The sequence below is a fragment of the Pan troglodytes genome, chromosome 2 (assembly GCF_028858775.2).
Source record: "Pan troglodytes isolate AG18354 chromosome 2, NHGRI_mPanTro3-v2.0_pri, whole genome shotgun sequence".
Classification (NCBI taxonomy): Eukaryota; Metazoa; Chordata; class Mammalia; order Primates; family Hominidae; genus Pan; species Pan troglodytes.
Genome location: NC_086015.1, coordinates 161838953 through 161858873, shown reverse-complemented (window position 1 = coordinate 161858873; position 19921 = coordinate 161838953). Strand labels below are relative to the sequence as shown.

Genomic DNA, 19921 nt, shown 5'->3' with positions numbered 1-19921 from the left:
CAGGAGTTTGAGACCAGCCTGACCGACATGTGAAACTCTGTTTCTACTAAAAATACAAAATTTAGTCGGGCATGGTGGCAGATGCCTGTAATCCCAGCTACCTGGGAGGCTGAGGCAGGAAAACTGCTTGAACCCAGGAAGCAGAGGCTCACTGTAGTGAGCCGAGATCGTGCCACTGCACTCCAGCCTGGACGACAGAGTGAAACTCCATTTCAAGAAAAAAGAAAATCTGTTGTTTCGTGTAGCCAACGTCATCAACGATCTTAGGAGACCACTGATCATTGCTGCAGCTTCCACATCAGCACTTGCTGCTCACCTTTCACTTTTACGTTAGAAATGGCTTCTTTCCTTAAACCTCATGAACCAACATCTGCTAGCTTCAAACTTTTCTTCTGCAACTTTCTCACATCTCTCAGCCTTCATAAAATTGAACAGAGTTAGAGCCTTGCTCTGGATTAAGCTTTGACGGAGAGAGAGAGAGAGAGAGAATGTGCAAGCACAACTGGTAGGTAGAGCAGTCAGAACACATACAATTATATGGACGAAGTTTGCTATCTTATATGGGCAGGTTTCATGGCACCTCAAAATAAATTACAATAACATCAGAAATCAATCACAGATCACCATAACAGATATAATAATAATGAAAAAGTTTGAAATATTACAAGAATTACCAAAATGTGACACAGAGATGTGAAGTTAGAATATGCTATTAGAAAAATGGAGGTGAGGCCAGGCGTGGCGGCTCATGCCTGTAATCCCAGCACTTTGGGAGGCCAAGGCGGGTGGATCACTTGAGGTCAGGAGTTCGAGACCAGCCTGGCCAATATGGTGAAACCCTGTCTCTACTAAAAATACAAAAATTAGCAGGGCATGGTGGCGGGCACCTGTAATCCTAGCTACTCGGCAAGCTGAGGCAGGAGAATTGCTTGAACCTGGGAGGCGGAGGTTGCAGTTAGCTGAGATTGCACCACTGCACTCCAGCCTGGGTGACAAGAGTGAGACTCTGTCTCAAAAAAAAAAAAAAGAAAAGAAAAATGGAGCTGACAGACTTGTTCCACATGGGGTTATCACAAACCCTCAATTTGTAAAAAACATACTATCTGTGAAACACAATAAAGTTGAATAAAATGAGGTATGTCTGTTTAAAAATACATAATTATGTAAATGGAAAATATAATTAAAGTTTTTAATTTTAAATTTCATATTTAATGTAATATTCTGACAACTCACTTTATCAGTATATTAAACAGTATATATATCACATTGAAATTATCATTCTAACAAACTAATAAAATTCATATGTTGTGTGTACATATATAAATATATATTTATTTTCATGTTTTTCTGTAGTTATTATACCAAGTATATTCTTATTCTTATTAATCACCACTTTTAACCAAAGTAATCAACTTTTGCTTTCCCAAAGAGAAAACCAAGAAATGTGAAGCTAAAATTTTTTTTTGAGACAGGGTCTGGTTCTTTCACCCAAGCTAGAGTGCACTGGCGCAATCTCGGCTCATTGCAACCTCCTCCCTGTGCTCAAGTGATCCACCCACCTCAGCCTCCCGAGTAGCTGGAACTACAGGCACATGCTATCACATCTGGCTAATTTATGTAGTTTACAGACAGGGCTTCGCCATGTTGCTCAGACTAGTCTCAACCTCCTGGGCCCAAGCGATCTTCCCACCTCAGCCTCACAAAGTGCTAGGATTACTTACAGGTGTGAGCCACTGCACCTGGTTAGCTAAATTTTTATAAATACAAATTTTACATTACTTCTATAATTTTAAGGTGGCAAAACAACACATATATAACAACCAAAGTATCTGCACATTGTGTTAATTCATAATCATTTTATAATGTATAAGAATAAAGGTAAACTGAAACTCTCTTTAGTAACCAAAGTTCTGTATCATGTATTAGTCAGAAATTGTCCAATTATCCCAGGACTAATTGAACATTATGTAAGGGCCTGAAAGTTAACTGGAGATCTGAAAAATTATAATTGTAGTTAACACATTTGGTCTTTATAATAGAAGCATAATTTTATAAGATCAAAACTCCTTTAAAAGACATCTGTATTACAATTTTATTTAAACACCATTTTATATTTTGTAATCTTATACAACTGATTGAATCAGTAACTTATTTGGCCCATTTGATCAATATATAAAATTTAGAAAGTTCAGATCATGAAAAGATCAAATTCAGTTTTATATAAACTTGGAATATTTTATCAGCATTAATTTTATGTAATAAAACCTGGAAGACATATAATCAACTTTAAACAAATATTATTTTGTTACAGCTCACCCAAATTCATCTATTAATCAGAAATATTTTATACATTTTTAAAAATTTATAAATTTTACATTCAAAAATCATTAAATCATATTTAAGAGCTCCTCTTTTATCTTGAAAACTTGCTTTTTTTTTTTTTTTTTTTTTGAGATGGAGTCTCACTCTGTCACCCAGGCTGGAGTGCAGTGGCATGATCTCCACTCACTGCAACCTCCACCTCCCAGGTTCAAGCAGTTCCCTGCCTCAGCCTCCCGAGTAGCTGGGATTACAGGCGCCCGCCGCCAAGCCCAGCTAATTTTTGTATTTTTAGTAGAGACGGGGTTTCGCCATATTGGCCAGGCTGGTCTTGAACTCTTGACCTCGTGACCCACCTGCGTTGGCCTCCCAAAGTGCTGGGATTACAGGCGTGAGCCACTGCGCCTGGCCATAAACTTGCTCCTTATAAACATAATAATAAAGGCTATTTAAGTTCATTTGACCACATTAATTTTTACACATTTTTTAAAGCACAATGATTTTTTTCTTAGACATTTTTGGCTGTTTATTTGGACTAGATATTCCTGGACTGCACATATAATCACAGAATGACTTAGTCTCATGAATCATCTTTCAAATTTTTAATGGAAGAAAATGAGAAACAGGAAAAGGTGAGCTACAGCCAGTTTTAGACAAATATGAAATTATCACTGTAAAACTCTAATTATCTTTCCTTTTCAAGGAGAGAGGAAAAAGCTTAAATATAAGCCATGTTATTAATAAAAAACCTTGAAGTATGGAAATAAAATATGGGCAGTCTTCTACTTAAAATGCTCTTAGACAAATAAGACAAATACTGTTCTCCAAAAGTCTTATTTTTTTATTTCTGGTGTTCTTCTAAAGTGTCTCTGAAATGAACAGTCTTCTTCATGTCAAAGTTCCCCAAATTTCACCAATTCTTTGGTAAATTTATCCCAGGAGACAGTGTAGGTTCGTATCTGACAACCCCATCGAAAACTGGCTGATATTCTGTATTTGCAAAAATATTGCCATGGGTGGGTCAGGGTTTAACAAATGCTGAACTAAGAAACATGGAGAGGCCAGGCACGGTGGCTCATGCCTGTAATCCTAACACTTTGGGAGGCAGAGGAGTGAGGATTGCCCAAACTCAACATGGTGAAACCCCATCTCTACTAAAATACAAAAAAATTAGCCAGGTGTGGTGAAGTGCACCTGTAGTCCCAGATACTCGGGAGGCTGCGGCAGGAGAAATGCTTGAACCTGGGAGGCGGAGGTTGCAGTGAGCCGAGATCACGTCACTGCACTCCAGCCTAGGCAACAGAGCGAAACTCCCAGTGTCTCCCAAAGCAAATTTCTCATACACGGACAAGACTGAGAAAAGTTTCACTGACATTTGATATAAGATGATGGGCAAGCAGACAGATGGTATTTAAAGGCAAAGTCAATCAGAACCCCCAAATCCCAGGAGACAATAATAAGCATGAAACTGGGGCCAAAGTCCAGAATCCAGATTTACTGCAGAATCTACATAATCAGAAAGAGAGACACCTCAAGAGTCTTGGGTGTGTGCATTACTACCAAGTTAAAGGTCCTGGCCAGGCATGGTGGCTTATGCCTGTAATCCCAGCACTTTGGGAGGCTAAGGTGGGTGGATCACCTGAGGTCAGGAGTTTGAGACCAGCCTAGCCTAAACCCGTCTCTACTAAAAATACAAAAAACTAGCCGGGCATTGTGGTGGGCACCTGTAATCCCAGCTACTCTGGAGGCTGAGGCAGGAGAACTGCTTGAACCCAGGAGGCGGACGTTGCAGTGAGCCGAGATAGCACCATTGCACTCCAGCCTAGGCAACAAGAGTGAAATTCCGTCTCAAAAAAAAAAAAAAAAAAAAGAAAGAAAAGAAAAAAAGGTCTCAATCCAGGCAGCGAAGACCTTGGCCAAACTTTGGTAGAATCTCCAAGTTATCCTAGCCCAATTAACCTAAGACCACCAAGGATAAACCTGTACTTCTACAAAGTCAGGTTTATAGGCCCATTCCAATGAGGCAGACCACATACCAGAGATAGTGCTTTGTATAAGTTCAGTTTTTAAGTTTATTTTAATCCTTGAAGTAAAATATTCAAAATGACTCAAGTTGGAAGCATGGCGTTACATCAAAACTTATCATTTTAAGATTAGTAAAGGAGAGGGGTACAGGTGCATTTTTTTATTTCTCCTGATCCAAATTACATAATCTCCCAATTTAATACTATAGTTTGCAGATTCTCATACTTTGATTTGGGCAGAACTGGTCCAAACCCACAAAAAGCTGAGGATGAGCAAGCCTCTTCCTGGACTCTCATAAGGGGAAGGGAAATGAAGGAATCGAATCACTACCTGGAGTACTGTGTACCTTGCCCTGCCAGGGACGCTGCATGCGGTGTATAAGGAAGTTGTGCTCCAGTATGCAAGCGAAGCAACCAGACTTTTTTCCCATGGACAAGAAACCACAGTCTTCAGAGATGTACTTTATCAGCGAAAGCCCCACCCTGCACTTCTATAAAGGTTAATGAAACGAAAGATGCAATCCCAGCGAACCTAGCCCACTGACTCCCTCCCCACACCTCCACCTGCTGGTGCCTGAGAGCATGCTGGCCTCTCTTCCAGTAGGAACCAGCAGGCGGAGTAAGGAAGCCGGCTGCAGGCAGTAGTGGGGCGGGGCCTCAGAAGCAGTCAGCCCAGGGATCTCGGACGCAGGGAGCCTGGGCCCAAACAGCAGCTTCCGGAGTCGGAAGGAGCTGAGGAAGAAGACAGACTGAAGGAGCTTGCGACTTTTCCGCCTCGGCAACGGGACCCAGCAGCAAGCAGGACGGGCGGCGCTCTGCTACTGGTCCCGTTAAGCCTGAGTAGCCCAAGCCCTGAAGTCACTGCTCATCCGGAATGGAAATCCCGCCGACCAACTACCCAGCCTCCAGGGCGGCCTTGGTGGCACAGAACTACATCAACTACCAGCAGGGGACCCCCCACAGGGTGTTTGAGGTGCAGAAGGTCAAACAAGCCAGCATGGAGGTGAGTTTAGCAGGGGGTGGTGGACAGCGGAGGCTTCAGAATTGCGCTCCCTCCACTCACCCGCGGTCTCAGCCTTTGGGTGCAGACACTCCGTGCCACTCCCTACCCACCTTCTGTTTTAGGATACACTGCTGGTATCTGGTCTTGACATATTAAGGTTTCTGGGGGAATGTCTATACTCCAGTCTCTGGAGACAGCCCAGGATTGTTTTCACCTTAAGGCAGAGACAAAGTTTTTACGCACACAGTTACAAGAAAATGGGAACACGCTCTAAGTAAGGGGCAGCACTTTCCTTAAGTGTAAACTGTAGGAACCATTCAAAAGACTACTAAGGCTGCCACGTTTCTCATCTGCTACTCTGATCTAGACCAACAAAAGCTCCCATCTTCCAAGACTCTATTGCCTACATTTTAAGACAAATCCTTATCAGACCCTTTGACCAAAATGAAGGGGGAAACAAACAGCAAGAGAAACTGACAATCAAAGTCAAAGAATAAAAGCACTGTGGGCTGACGCTGGCCTTTAGCCACCCAAACACCGCTACCACATGACTGCCTTAAATGATGTGCACCCTCTGCTAAAGGCTTGAATTAAATGTTTAAGGCCTCAGCAATCACTAATGAGGTTTGTTTTCATTTTACTAAAATCTACTGGATTTGAGATTATCCCTTATTTATCTGACAGAATTTTAACTGCTAACAGTCTTTTAGAGGTGACACAGTAGATCTTATTTTGAAACTGTACCAGATAACAGAATTAGGTATACATTTTCAACCTGTATCTTGATTTAAAAGTGAAATACCATTTCTTAGTCTTATATAATTTGTTAATCATTTTGCAGTTTCACTAATGTATAAGTAAAAACAATACTTAATTGTATTAAGTCTCCAATTGCTTTGCAGTAATCTGCCTCAAAATGAAATTCACATTCATTGAACATTATTTGGAGGGTACACTGAGCTTTATGAAAAAATCTTTTCAAAGGTGATATTATTTGTCATCTTTAGAATTAAACACTGTTTCAAACTTTCTTATGTAGAGACTTTAAGATCACAGATCCAGGGGTTAAATAAAGTCTTTTGATGATTGAAAGTGAATTGTGCCCAATTTGTATGCTTTTATCCTACTCTTTTGTTTTCATCCAAAATAAACTTGATAGGGGACTTGCTAAATTAGATGTTACATTCATGGTGACATGCCTTTTTCAAGACCTAAGGCTTTCACCATTCCCCTTCAGCCAGCCCCTCCAACCAAATGAGATGCATACTTCTAACAATGCAAGTATAATGTTGTTATAATATTTTCTTGTCTCCACTACATTTTCTTAATTTTAGGATATTCCAGGAAGAGGACATAAGTATCGCCTTAAATTTGCTGTTGAAGAAATTATACAAAAAGTAAGTTAAATTTCTTTTTTCTTTTTTCTTTGAGACAGGGTCTCACTCTATCACCCAGGCTGAAGTGCAGTGGCAGAATATGGCTCACTGCAGCCTCAACTTCCTGGGCTCAGGCCATCTTCCCACCTCAGCCTCCCCAAATAGCTGGGACCACAGGTGCATGCCACTACACTTGGCTAATTTTTGTGATCCTCCTGCCTCTGCCTCCCAAAGTGCTAGGATTACAAGCATGAGCTACCATGCCCAGCCAAAATGTTCTTATTAAACAAATTTAATTCTAAATATTCCAGATCATCTTTGCTGATCAAATCCGTAAGACTGATTAGTTTTACCTCTTTTTAAAAAGTTGTTGTGAAATCCCTGCCTCTAAAAAACACTGACCATATGGGCAAAGTTTACAAGGATCAGTTCTTTACTATCTTTGGGTATTCCTAGGTATATGAATTATTTCTACCAAACTACACAGAAAAAGACTATACACTTCAGTTCAAATGAATTTCTTAAGAAGTTACATACTATTAGGGCAGTCTGAACTTATGCCTAATATAAATGAGTGAAGTAATTTATTCCCCAATCAATCATCTTCTTAACGTCTGCTTTTCTCATTCTATTTTTCACTGGGTTTTTAGAGAAAGAACATGCTCTTAGATATTCACAAGCAATAGAATGCCAGCTGATACCACCATTCAGATGAAGATCTTTCAGTAATGGAGAAGGGAAATTTTAAAGATTATACACAACTGTCAAATTATTAATGAGACAAACTTAAAAGAAAGGAACTGCAATCTGTACCACAGCCATCTTGAAATTTTAAAAAGCTTGCCTTTCTGTTGAGCATAATTCATAAAGAGATTCATTAAAAGGCATCTGAGCTGCTAGACAGCCATCTTTACAAAGCACAACCCAATGCCATAATCTTCTAATTTTATATCCAGACACAGACTGCTGTATCTGCATTTCAAAAACTTTCTGTTATTTCAGGAGCAAAGAGTAAGAGTAATGGAAAAACTTTAAAAGTAACCAGTCTTGAGTTGGTATATAAAGTCAGATTAAAATCTGGCCTTGCAAATGGACACCCCGTTAATACTGAAATATAATGAAAGTTTTAAGACTAGAATTTATAAGATTATGACACCATATCATTTATAAAGTAAGTTATCTATTTTAGGGTATTCATATGATAAGTCTAGAATTTAATAGGCCAGGCCCAATTAGATACCTCTGAAAACAAGCACTTTGAAGTCTAGTCTAAAACAACACCATTAGGGGCCTATGCTTTAAATCATATCTCAAAGATGATAATTAATAATGAATAGCCTTCTGTATATAAGGATATTTTGCTAAATTTCAAACAGCAAGTTAAGGTGAACTGCACAGCTGAAGTACTTTACCCTTCAACGGGACAAGAAACTGCACCAGAAGTCAACTTCACATTTGAAGGAGAAACTGGAAAGAATCCAGATGAAGAAGACAACACATTTTATCAAAGACTTAAGTCCATGAAGGAACCGCTAGAAGCACAAAATATTCCAGGTATATAAATGTGGCATGAAAACCATTTGTTTGATTCAAACTTAAAATCAATCTCAATTATCTGTGCTTAAAATTGTTAGTTGCTAAGTATGTTAGAAACTTACAGGCTTTTGCAAAAATACTCATTTCTAATCCAATCCAACAAAAAAGAGGCCTCAGAAATTTTATAGATCCATAGCTTAATTAAATTATTTTTTGCACACATTCGAAGGAAACGAAGACATGATTTAGAATTTAGATTTTGTTTTAAAAGGTTAATACTATATATATAATTATCATATAAATGTGTCTCCTACCAGACAATTTTGGAAATGTATCTCCAGAAATGACGCTCGTTCTACATTTAGCCTGGGTTGCCTGTGGTTATATAATATGGCAAAATTCTACTGAAGACACATGGTATAAAATGGTAAAAATTCAAACTGTCAAGCAAGTGGTAAGTAGTTTCTATAAAATACACTATTAATGGAGTTAATATTTATCGAAAGTATTGTAATTCATAATTGGATTAACAGTATTCCTATAGTCATTTTGTATTTAATAGCAAACCTGGGATTTCAAAGGGGAGGTCAGGTACAATCAAGATTAGAGAAGGTGAAGAATTGTCGGAAGAGTCCAAAGCAACAGTAACTGGTCTAAAAAGTTGTTTGATTTGGCTGAGAGATGCAAACCACAGGCCTCCTTTGCCTCAAACTTGCCTAGCACAGTTGTGCTTCGTTAGTTGCATGCTCTGGAAACATAGAGACTAGGAAGCATAACAAAAGCAAGGCAAAGCCAAGGATTTCAGTGAAACACTTCCTGTTAATACACAGTATCTAGACTGCACTTTCAAAAAGCATCACAGTAATCGTAGCTCTTAATCTTTCGGGTTAGTCAAGTCAGATTTAACTATGATACTTTACTCAAACCCTCTTCTAGAACAAAAAGGTTGAGAGAGTTTTATTAGTAGCAGCAAGACAGAATCCCAGGTGTACAATATACAGTCAGGCCTCTCCATGGGTTCTGCATCCATGGATACAAACAACCGAGAATCAAAAATATTTGGGGGAAAAAAATGGATGGTAGCATCTGTACTGAACATGCACAGATTTTTTTCTTGTCATGATTCCCTAAGTAATATAACAACTATTTATATAACATTTAGATTGTATTTGGTATTATAAGTAATCTAGAGATGATTTAAAGTATATGAGAGGGTATGCATAGGTTATACGCAAATACTACACTGTTTTATGTCAGAGACTTGAGCATCTGTGGTTTTTGGTATCTGAGGGGAATCTTGGAACCAATTCTCCATGGATACTAAGGGACAATTGTAATGACTCTCCTCACCTTTAATCTGCTCTATAGAGATCCTCAGGGCCACTTTTTATGGCAGTCACAAGCAAAGCTGTGCTTTCAGAAGAGTGAAGTCTTGAGTTATAATCCAACATTTAGCTTTTGTGCTCAGCTTAATACAGATTATTTCCCTTAGCAATCTAAGTTTTGTGTTCAAATTACTATAGTCATGCCATACTGAAACTGTTTTTTCCCTCTACTGTACAGTACAGAAAAAAGCTTTAATTACACAATCACACAACTACACTCACTACATTTCACTATTCTCAGGTGTTCTGGTTTTTTTGTTTGTTTGCCTGTTTTTGAGACAGGGTTTCACTCTGTTGCCCAAGCTGGAGTGCATTAGTGTGATCATGGCTCACTGCAGCCTCCACCTCCCAGGCTCAGGCGGTCCTCCCACCTCAGCCTCCCAGGTGGCTGGGAGTACAGGCACACACAGCCATGCCTGGCTAATTTTTTGTTTATTCTCATAGAGACATGGTTTCACTGTGTTGCCCAGATTGGTCTTGAACTCCTAGGCTCAGGCAAGTTGCCTACCTCAGCCCCCCAAAGTGCTGGGATTATAGGTGTGAGCTACTGTGCTCGGCCTTATTTTCAGTTTTCAAAAAGAGAATTTCTGTTATAAAATTGGATTCTTTCAATGTAAACACCCGTTGCTATAGCTTATCCCATAAATTATGCTTTTCTGTACAATGGAAACACAAAGCGTTCTTAAATAACAAGCTACACTTGGTAATTCTCTTAAGTAGCCACCACAACTTGGAAACTAAAAACAGGTAAACATTTCTTGGGGAACGAATATAAGATCATGATTTTAAAATGCATCTTGAAAGAACACTTTATTTAGTGTAAGAGAATAGATTTTGTCACTTTAAATTGAAATTATGACATTCAATTTTTATTTTTACCTAAATGGAAATATTATATTCATCTACTAATCAAAGATGATTTTCAAAATTAAATGTAATTTTTGCCAAAGATATTAAGTTTTAAACAACACGTTTTTATTTTTTGTCATAGCAAAGAAATGATGACTTTATTGAATTAGACTACACCATTCTACTTCATAATATAGCATCTCAGGTAAAGTATAATTTACCTTTATTTGATGCCATTCTGAAAACTGAGACTCCTTGTATAGCCACAGTATGCTTTATTAATTTTGACTCTAAATCAGAATTCATGTAAATCCAGATAGGCACCAGATTTAAGTATATTATAATTGCAGCAATTTAACAAAAGTACTATTCTTTGTGAAGACTGTTTTATCTCTAACAAAATATAAACCCAACTACGTTTTCCTAAATGTTTTCTGAATTTTATCATGGCATTAATTTTCTTCACTTGCAGGAGATTATTCCCTGGCAAATGCAAGTTCTCTGGCATCCACAATACGGCACTAAAGTAAAACATAATAGCCGTCTGCCAAAGGAAGTACAACTGGAATAAACAAAAACCCTAACACTGGAAGTGTAAACATGTCTATTATGATGTGTATGCCAATTTCACTGGCATCTAGCTTATGAGGCCAAATAATCCCAAAGTGTCACTTTATATAAATGTCTTGATTACAGTATAGAACTTTATAGAGTCCATAATACAAAGTATCACTATATAAAAATGTCTTTAAAACAGTAATAGTGGTATGTATATCCAAAATAAAAAGCTTCAATTTCAGCCTCATAATGTTTAATTACGTTGCATACTTACGGGACAGGGGCAGTAATGGTCTCTCGAAAGGCAACTTTTGGCTTTCCTGTGATACAAGGACAGCCATACTCTCTTTCCAGCCTCTAAAAAGAGTGGGGAAAATATTATTTGAATTTAAAAAAATAAACTGAAAGAAAACCTCCTAAGCATCTTATATATCTTAGTAGCATTCATTTAAATATAATAGATAAACAAATCTTAAATCATTTTAGTATCTTATAAGGATTAGGTATGTGATAATACAAACTGCTTTTACAGATTTTATATAAATGAATTCTAAGTTACATTGGTTAATTTATATTTACCTCCAATTAATCTAACCACTAAAACGTCACCATTGTTGCATATTATTACATATTCACTGGAATAATATATAAATCTGTTGTCAGGATTTTCTATCTCAACTTCAAAGATATGATCTCACCAAAATTTCTAATCACATATCTTTGGTTTTTACTTATATATCAATACATACAAGACCTTTCCTGGGAAGGTATAGGACCCATCTTCCCTTCCTTTTATCTATATTATAATGATCTTCAAGTATTGACCTGAAAAGAAATGGCCTGAAGAGTTGGTACAACCGCAAGTTGTCTCCCTAAGGCTTGGACCAGGATTTACTTGACCCAGTTACCCATGACCTGGGGATGGACAGATATTCTTGTTGCAAATCCCCTGAGCCTTGATTCTAGGAGTCCAGAACGTTTTACAAATAAAAAGATTTAGAGATCGAAAATAATTATTTTGTAACACACAGTAGAGGAAGCAGTAGACCACATCTGGATACAAACCAGAGTGAGGCATGAAGAACCAGAGTTAGTTACAGACATTAGATTGAGAATTATTGACTTTTAATGAAACAGACAGTAATAAATTGATTTCAACTTAACTTCCTTATTATTCATTACCTGAGCATAGATTTCCAGGTGTAATTCTCCCATTCCAGATATAACTGTCTCTTTGTTCTCAGTGTCAAAGTATACTTTAAATGTGGGATCTTCTCTTGTAAACCTGCCAATACCTTTTGAAAATTTTTCCAGATCATTCTTTAAAAGAAGAAGAAAGTCACTATATGTTTTACTGAGCATGATAAGCAATGAGATTTTAGAAAAAACTTTACTGAATGAAATAAAATACATCAGCAGTTAAGAAATAAAAATGATACATATCTAGTTCTACTCCACACCATTTTTAAAAACAATGTGAGCTTGGATACCACACAGCCAAGACAGCAGGGAATAGCTCACTGAACAGAATTTTCTTTCCATACCAAGATAGAAAACAAGAGTCCAAGACTTAACTCTATGCCCTGTCCCCTTACATTGACACACTGTCCTTTTGTGAAAATTGCCCATAAAGCAGAAATTGGAATCTGTGTTACATTTTAGAAATCCTATACATAATCAAAGGAATCAGCATGTTTACCAAGACACTACTGTAGATCCAAGCAGGATACTTAAGACCAACAAATAGGCAAATACCACGATGAGACTTGTCCCTTTCAAAACAATCTGCTTGGATGTGGTATGATGTACCTTTTTTCTCCTTAGATGCCATGTAATCCCGTGTGGTAAGCAGAGTAATGGCCCTCCAAAGATACCCTAATCCTCCCAAATCTGACAGTACGCTGCCTTACATAGTAAAGGGGACTTTGCAAATGTAACTAAGGTTACAGACCTGGAGATGGGGAGATTGTTATCAATTATCTAGGTGGATACAACATAATCATGTGTGCCTTTCAAACATGGAGGAGGAAGCCAGAAGGGTGGGTCAGAGGGATTCCATGAAGGAAGAAGTGGCAGGAGATATCTGAAGCAAGAAAGGGACTTAACCAGCTGTTGCCGGCACTGAAGATGGAGGCAGGGGGCCACAAGCCAACGAAGGTGGGTGGCCTCTAGAAGCTAGGAACAGCCCTCAGGTAACAGTCTTCAAAGAAATGGGGACCCCCATCCTACAACCACAAGGAATTGAATACTGCCAATAACCTGAGTAAGAAGGAGAGAAATTCTCCCATAGAGCCTCCAGAAAGGAAAACAACATTACCAATATCTTGATTAATTTAGCCCTCTGAGAACAGTTATCAGCCTATGATCCACAGAACTATAAAAGTATATATTTGTGTTGTTTTAAGCCACTACGTTTGTGGTAACTTCTTATGTCAGCAATAGAAAACTAACATGCCCAGTACAACCAATATTAACAGCTATCATTTACCACATACCTGGAGCTGTGGTATGTGTTTTGCCTATGTTTTCTCAAATCCCAACCACAATGCTGCAAGGCAGAATTATCCACATTTTACAGGTGAGGAAATGAGGTACAGAGAGGTTAAGTGACTTGTTCAAGGCCACACAGCTATGGCATGGCAAAGCTGGGACTGAATCCCAGTTTAGTCTTTCTAGGTCTTTTGCCTTTTTTCTGCACAAGCCAGATACTCTCAAATTAGAAACATCATGCCTGCCCCCACTATTGAGACTCATGGAGACTTCATTATTCGATTTAAATTAACTTACTCCAGCAAGCAGCCATCTTTAAACTTTTTAATGCATACACAACCCCAAAACAACAAAAAACCTTCTGGATATTGAAGCATTGATTTCCCTCCTTATTGTAAATTATCAACAGTTAAATGTCTTAAATAAACTCTGAATTTAGGAATGAAGAAGCATAATACATAAGCATAAGTTCTAACCTTGCATACTTCCAAAGAGAAAAGCAAGCAATTTTAACAATGTACTTGGAATAAACTATGGCATCCTACTGAGGTTAAGATGTAAGGTTCACCTTTCCTCAAATTCCTGAGAAAATGGAGAAATTTAATATTTCCTGCCATCTCAATTTTCTCTTTTCTATATTGAGAAAAGGTCTGGAAAATCTCAAGGTTCCTCAAAATAGATGTAGTAGTAGCAGCTGTTAGTGATATTATCACACATGACAATTCATCAGAGTATGTTTTGTAATAAGTTCTGTATAACAAATCATAAAAAGTTCACTCAATGTATGAATAAGTGAATTTCAATATACCACATTAACATGATTGTTATGAATGCCAAGGCAACTTAAGAACTAAAAAGTTATGGTTTGAGATCAGACTAATTCCCATGGCAAAGAATGAAAATGCAAAACCTAATCATGCAATTTTGGATTAAAAGCTAAATTACATCAAACCCAATTATAAAACTATAAAGTATAAAATTATCTTAAAAAATATTTCAAAGTGGAAAAAAGTCTTATTTACAGGGTTTCTATGCAATACTCAGACACTTACCTCATAACTACCAGAAAACCTAGAGCTATTTTATAACCCATGAGTCAATTAATCAGTTCAACATTCTAAAGTACTTTATAGTGGGGTTTTACTACAACTTAGGAGAAATGCCCCTGATTCCCCTTTTCCAATTGTGTATGATCTGAATCCGGGAAGTTACACTTAACACTCTGAAGCCAACAATATAGTAAAGAGTTATAAAGTACAGTCAGGTGAATATTTTAATACCATCCATTTCTTCAAATATACTGAGGAGTTATCATTAGGAACAGACTGGTAAATTTAAAAAGAAGATCTCAATACCAACAGAGGAAATAGAGACCATAAGACTGCTGGTTATTACAAGATATCAAGTGCATTGTAGAGATAGATGAAAAAGAGCTCAAGTTTTAATTGTGATATACTGAGCTTTAAATCAAACTCCTACCTTGTTAGAAGGCTTCATTGCTATTGAAATGACAGGATCAGGAACATGAATTGACTCCTAAAATATTTTTTAAAAGAAAACAGAAGAATTCAAAAACAGACCCATATGGGTCAGGGATAGATTAATTTTAATGTGCCACTTTACAACAGAACAAAGGATAAATAGTAGCCTATGTCTTTAGGCTAGACAATATATATCTTGATCTGTTTTGCATTAAATAAGTACATTAATACAACATATTAATAAATAAATAAAGCTATCTACTTATATAAGTTCCTCCTTCCCAAAATAAAATTAATGAATGTATTTATTGCCCTGTTTAACATAATCACTACAATTAATCCAAATACTGAGATGTGAAATTCTTATTGCTTGGTGGCTGTTGCAATCTTCTAAGTTATTTTATTTAATCAAAATATAATACAATTACTGATAAGGCAAACAGAGAAAGGGCACCAAATTCTTCATACCCATGACACCTCATTTAATGAATTACAACTCTGAGAAGCAGGTATTATCCCCATTTTACGAATGCAGTCACTAAAGGCTTGGAAATAAGGTAAAACAAATTGGCTAAGGGCCAGTAGGTAGTATAGGGCAAAGGTGAGACTCTAACCAAGGCCTGTTTGTTTCAATGCCTTGGTAAGCACTTCCCACAACTACCAATCACTTCATGTTGCTAATGACCAGTACTTAGAGAAGGCCTTATCAATAATACTTAGAAAACATTCCTTTTATCCAGATCTCAAACAAAAATTGTATAGATTTATGTTTTTTTTTTGTAGTGTCTTAAATCAACAGGTAATAATATACACATTAGAGGATATTACAGAAAAAAAACTAAACTATAAAATCATGAATTCATCATTAGATAGCAGGAAGTATTACAGTGCTACTCTGTTAGAGTTGGGTCAGTACTTACGTAAATGACCCACTGCAAATTACCTGTCACCCTATGTACTCATCATACTCTTTCTTTACTGAATTCATAAAAGAGATCACTCTCATAAACAGATGGTCATAATGTAAGAGAGTTTGCTCTCCTACAGAGGCAAAAAAGGCGAGTGAGTGAAGGGAATTCAAAGGCAGGAGCTACCTGTGCATGCTCTTCCCTCAGAATCCCTCAATGATAAAAAGGGACTTCTGAGTTCCAAAGGGCAGGCTATTTATATAAGTCAGACTCTGTAGTTGCATATTGCCTATTGCCTTCTGAGCCTGGTTATGTTCTGTTATCCCAAGTCTAGTCTAAATGTTACAGTCTGGTCTCAAAAGGGATTGAGGGAACAGTATACTTTCTGGCTACTGAGTTAATAAGGAAGTAGCACTCCACTGAAACTAGCTTGATGTTAGTGGTAACAATTAGAAATGCACCCCAAGTGTGGAAGCAGGTCTCAGGGTGGAGGAATCAGAGCCACACTGTCCAGGTACCATCTGGTGGAGATATTTCCTTCTTGCTAAACTTGGGAGGATTGTGGATCCTCCAAGTTTTCCTTTTTACTATGAAAAACCAGGTAAGTTAGCTTACAGAGCACTTGTCTAATTGACATTCAAAGAGCTATAACCAACATTCAAAGAGCCACAACTAACTTGATGACTGTGGTACTCAACGAAAACTTCTGTGGTTGTTTTTCTGAAGTATTAAATGCACTACATAAAAACACAGACTTTTAAAATTCTAGTGATAAGTAGCTTTGAAATTAAATGGCTTACCATAGAAAGGCCACTGTTGGCTTTGTCTGTGAATGTGTCTCCACTAGCACAGTCAATGCCAAACAATGCACAGATGTCTCCGGCATATACTTCCTCAACATCCTAAAAAAACAAATAACACAAAATTATATTTGCAAGTAATACAAATAAAGATGTGGTAACTAAAAAGTAACTGTACAGTACACACATTGTATATAAAAAAGCGTGGCAGAATCTCTCTGCTTGAATTCTATAGTGAATTAGCTAGAACCAATACAATAATCAACCATGCTAAGACGTATTTTTAAAAGGCCTTCATTTAAACCATATATCAATAGACAAGATTTTACTTTAAACAGAAAACTCATTACTTGAAGGAGCTGCAGTACTAACAACACAGTGCCTCAAGGTTCTAAAGTTATTTCTATGGAATTAAAAGGCATGTACTGGCGAGGCATGGTGTCTCATGCCTGTAATCCCAGCACTTTGGGAGGCCGAGGCGAGTGGATCACCTGAGGTCAGGAGTTCAAGACCAGCCTGCCCAACATGGTGAAACCCTGTCTGTACTGAAAATACAAAAAATTAGCCAGGGATGGTGGCGGGTGCCTGTAATCCCAGCTACAAGGGAGGCTGAGGCAGCAGAGTCGCTTGAACCCAGGAGGCGGAGGTTGCAGTGAGCCGAGATCGCGCCACTGCACTCCAGCCTGGGAGACAAGAGCAAAACTCCATCTCAAAAAAAAAAAAAAAGGCATGTACTATATATGTTGCCGCAGTTAGACAATGAGATCGTGTACGACAGAGATCTACTCTGTCATACATACTCTTCCTTTACAGGAAACCTGTAAAGGAAGTTTTGAAAACAAAGGTAGGAGAATGGAGCCCACTGTACTAAAAATAATTTTAATTTCTCACAGATGCAAGCAGTCAAGAAAACACAGGAAATCTAAGAACAAAGCATTGGTGCCTCCAAGCTTCCTAGTTTTTGTCCTTTTACATTGACAGTTCATTCACAACAGCTGTGGCTGTGAGTAAGCATGTCTTTCTTTAATGGTGACACAGCTGTACAAATCTTCCAGCTTCTGGTCCATGAAACAGCTATGACAATCACTTAGCCTGCCCCCTGCTGCCTATCTCACAAAACAGCAACACTGTCGGGTTTTGAGACTGACAATTCCTCTTCTAGAAGAAACAAAAGTTATGGCTACCAAAAAATTCGTTGAGATTTTGCTTAGACTGATAAATTTCTCCAGGAATATATAGATGGATTGGGAGAGGGTGGGGGTAGGGGACAAACTCAGGCACTCAGTATTCCTTCCAAGGCCTAACCATAAGGACTACAGAAGGCTACAGCAGATTCCAAGCCAACTCAAGAATTCAAGGCGTAAGCCAAAGTTTATCTCCCAGATCAGCCCTTGAAGCTTTTAAATCTTCAGGTGGATTCTGGCCCCAATATGGTCCTGCAGTGGGTTCTACAACAGGAATAGAAGCTCTAGGGTTAAACAGGGCTTTTGTGCCTGCCGTATTTCAGAAGGTAAATAAAACAATGTGGAAAACTGTGTAAATTTATTATTCTCTTATCTTTAAGAATCACAGTTCCACAGTCTTAAATGCCTATTACATTCTTTGTAATAATAGTTCTTGAGGAAAGTGCTGAATCTTGTATTCTGAGTGTTGGGGAACTGTCTCTTTTCCTTAACCTTGGCCCTTGAGAAAATATAGCTAATTCACAACTAGCGGTATTAAAAAAAATGAGTTAACATCTGCTAATTTATCCTATAGCAAAGTGCTAGATCAGAGCTACAACACATTTAAGTAAAAAGAAAATAGAAACATATATTTAACCAGAATTAATTTTCTAGTGGGGCTCAGGATACCAAGAAGGGTCTATTTCACCCACATTAGAGGAATTTCTAATCTCACAATGACTCTGTACTTGCCTCCATCATGTCGGCATGCATGCGAGCCAGCCGTTGCAACCGTACTTTCTTTCTTGTCCTTGTGTTATAGATGGTGTCACCCTTCTTTAGCTCTCCCTGATAACTGCGAACATAAGTTAATTGTCCAAATCGACCTACCTAGAAGTCAAGATTGGGTAAGGGCAGGAAGAATAAAAAGGAACATAATAATCAAAGTATTGAGGAAAGCTTCATACTCCCTCCAAGTATTCTCTACCAATTTTAGTAATCTATCTTACATATTTCAGTTTATTGTCATAAACTAATACTAGCTTTGAACACAGATAAGATAAATGGCTGTTATTCATCAATCTTTTTGGTATCACAATCTAAGACATTTCTGTTTCCTTTGAAATAAGCTATTACATTAGAACAAAATTTTTAAGTTGTTTACATAATAAGGAAGTATCTTTTGCCTTCTAACATTTCATAAGTTTAATACAATAGGATATAAAACAAAAAGAAGGTATACTTGGAAAAACAACAAAGATACTATTAGAAACAGTAGGTGTGTGCTATACATCTAAAACACAATCTCTGACAATCACGTGGAAAATTATGCGAGTAAGAGTTCTGTGGCTGGGCTGGTCGCTCAGGCCTGTAATCCCAGCACTCTAGGAGGCCGAGGCGAGCGGATCACCTGAGGTCAGGAGTTCAAGACCAGCCTGGCCAACATGGCAAAACCCCACCTCTACTAAAAATACAAAAATCAGCCAGGCGTGGTGGCGCACCTATAATCCCAGCTACTCGGGAAGCTGAGGCAGGAAAATTGCTTAAACCCAGGAGGCGGAGGTTGCAGTGAGCCGAGATCGCACCACTACACTCCAACCTGGGCAACAGAATAGGTGAGACTCTGTCTCAAAAAAAAAAAAAAAAAAGAGTTCTGTGAAGTGATTGAATATACTAGCAGTGACCAATTAACATATATTTAACAGTTCCCAGTTCTTACCATGTTAATTATAGGCTTAACAAAATAGCAATCGAAATCCCAACAGGAAATTTTAAACATGATTAGTGATTTTAAAATTCATTCAGAGGAATAAATAGGTAAAAACAGAAATTTTTCAAAAACTATGGTAATAAGATAAAACTAACCCTGACAGACATAAAAACATATTAAAATGCTTGAAACTCAGAAAATTCAGAACCAGCACAAATTAGACTAAGCACCCCACAGAGTACAGTATAAAAATCTAAAGTATAAAATATATTTGTCAATAGATGATAAAGAAACATGACAAATCAATGGAAAAGGAAG

General features: G+C 37.7%; 2 protein-coding genes across 5 annotated transcripts in view; one reads left to right on the top strand and one right to left on the bottom strand.

Moving 5' to 3' along the window:
• Positions 1-19921, bottom strand: part of GFM1 (G elongation factor mitochondrial 1) — a 70025-nt gene that overhangs the window by 36845 nt on the left and 13259 nt on the right. For all 4 annotated transcript variants that reach the window (XR_010155058.1, XR_010155057.1, NM_001279863.1 and 1 more), the window contains 5 exon segments: positions 18646-18783; positions 16730-16831; positions 15020-15076; positions 12233-12370; positions 11325-11407 (listed from right to left, as the gene is read on the bottom strand). Coding sequence is in view for 2 of the 4 variants with exons in the window: in NM_001279863.1 (NP_001266792.1) it covers positions 11325-11407; positions 12233-12370; positions 15020-15076; positions 16730-16831; positions 18646-18783 (518 nt within the window). In the remaining 2 variants the exon portion in view is untranslated.
• On the top strand, positions 4967-11291 carry LXN (latexin). Its single transcript, XM_003310067.5, has 6 exons — positions 4967-5346; positions 6681-6743; positions 8099-8276; positions 8576-8712; positions 10635-10697; positions 10965-11291. The coding sequence occupies exons 1-6, from the start codon at positions 5218-5220 to the stop codon at positions 11061-11063; spliced, it is 669 nt and encodes a 222-aa protein (XP_003310115.1). The 5' UTR covers positions 4967-5217; the 3' UTR covers positions 11064-11291.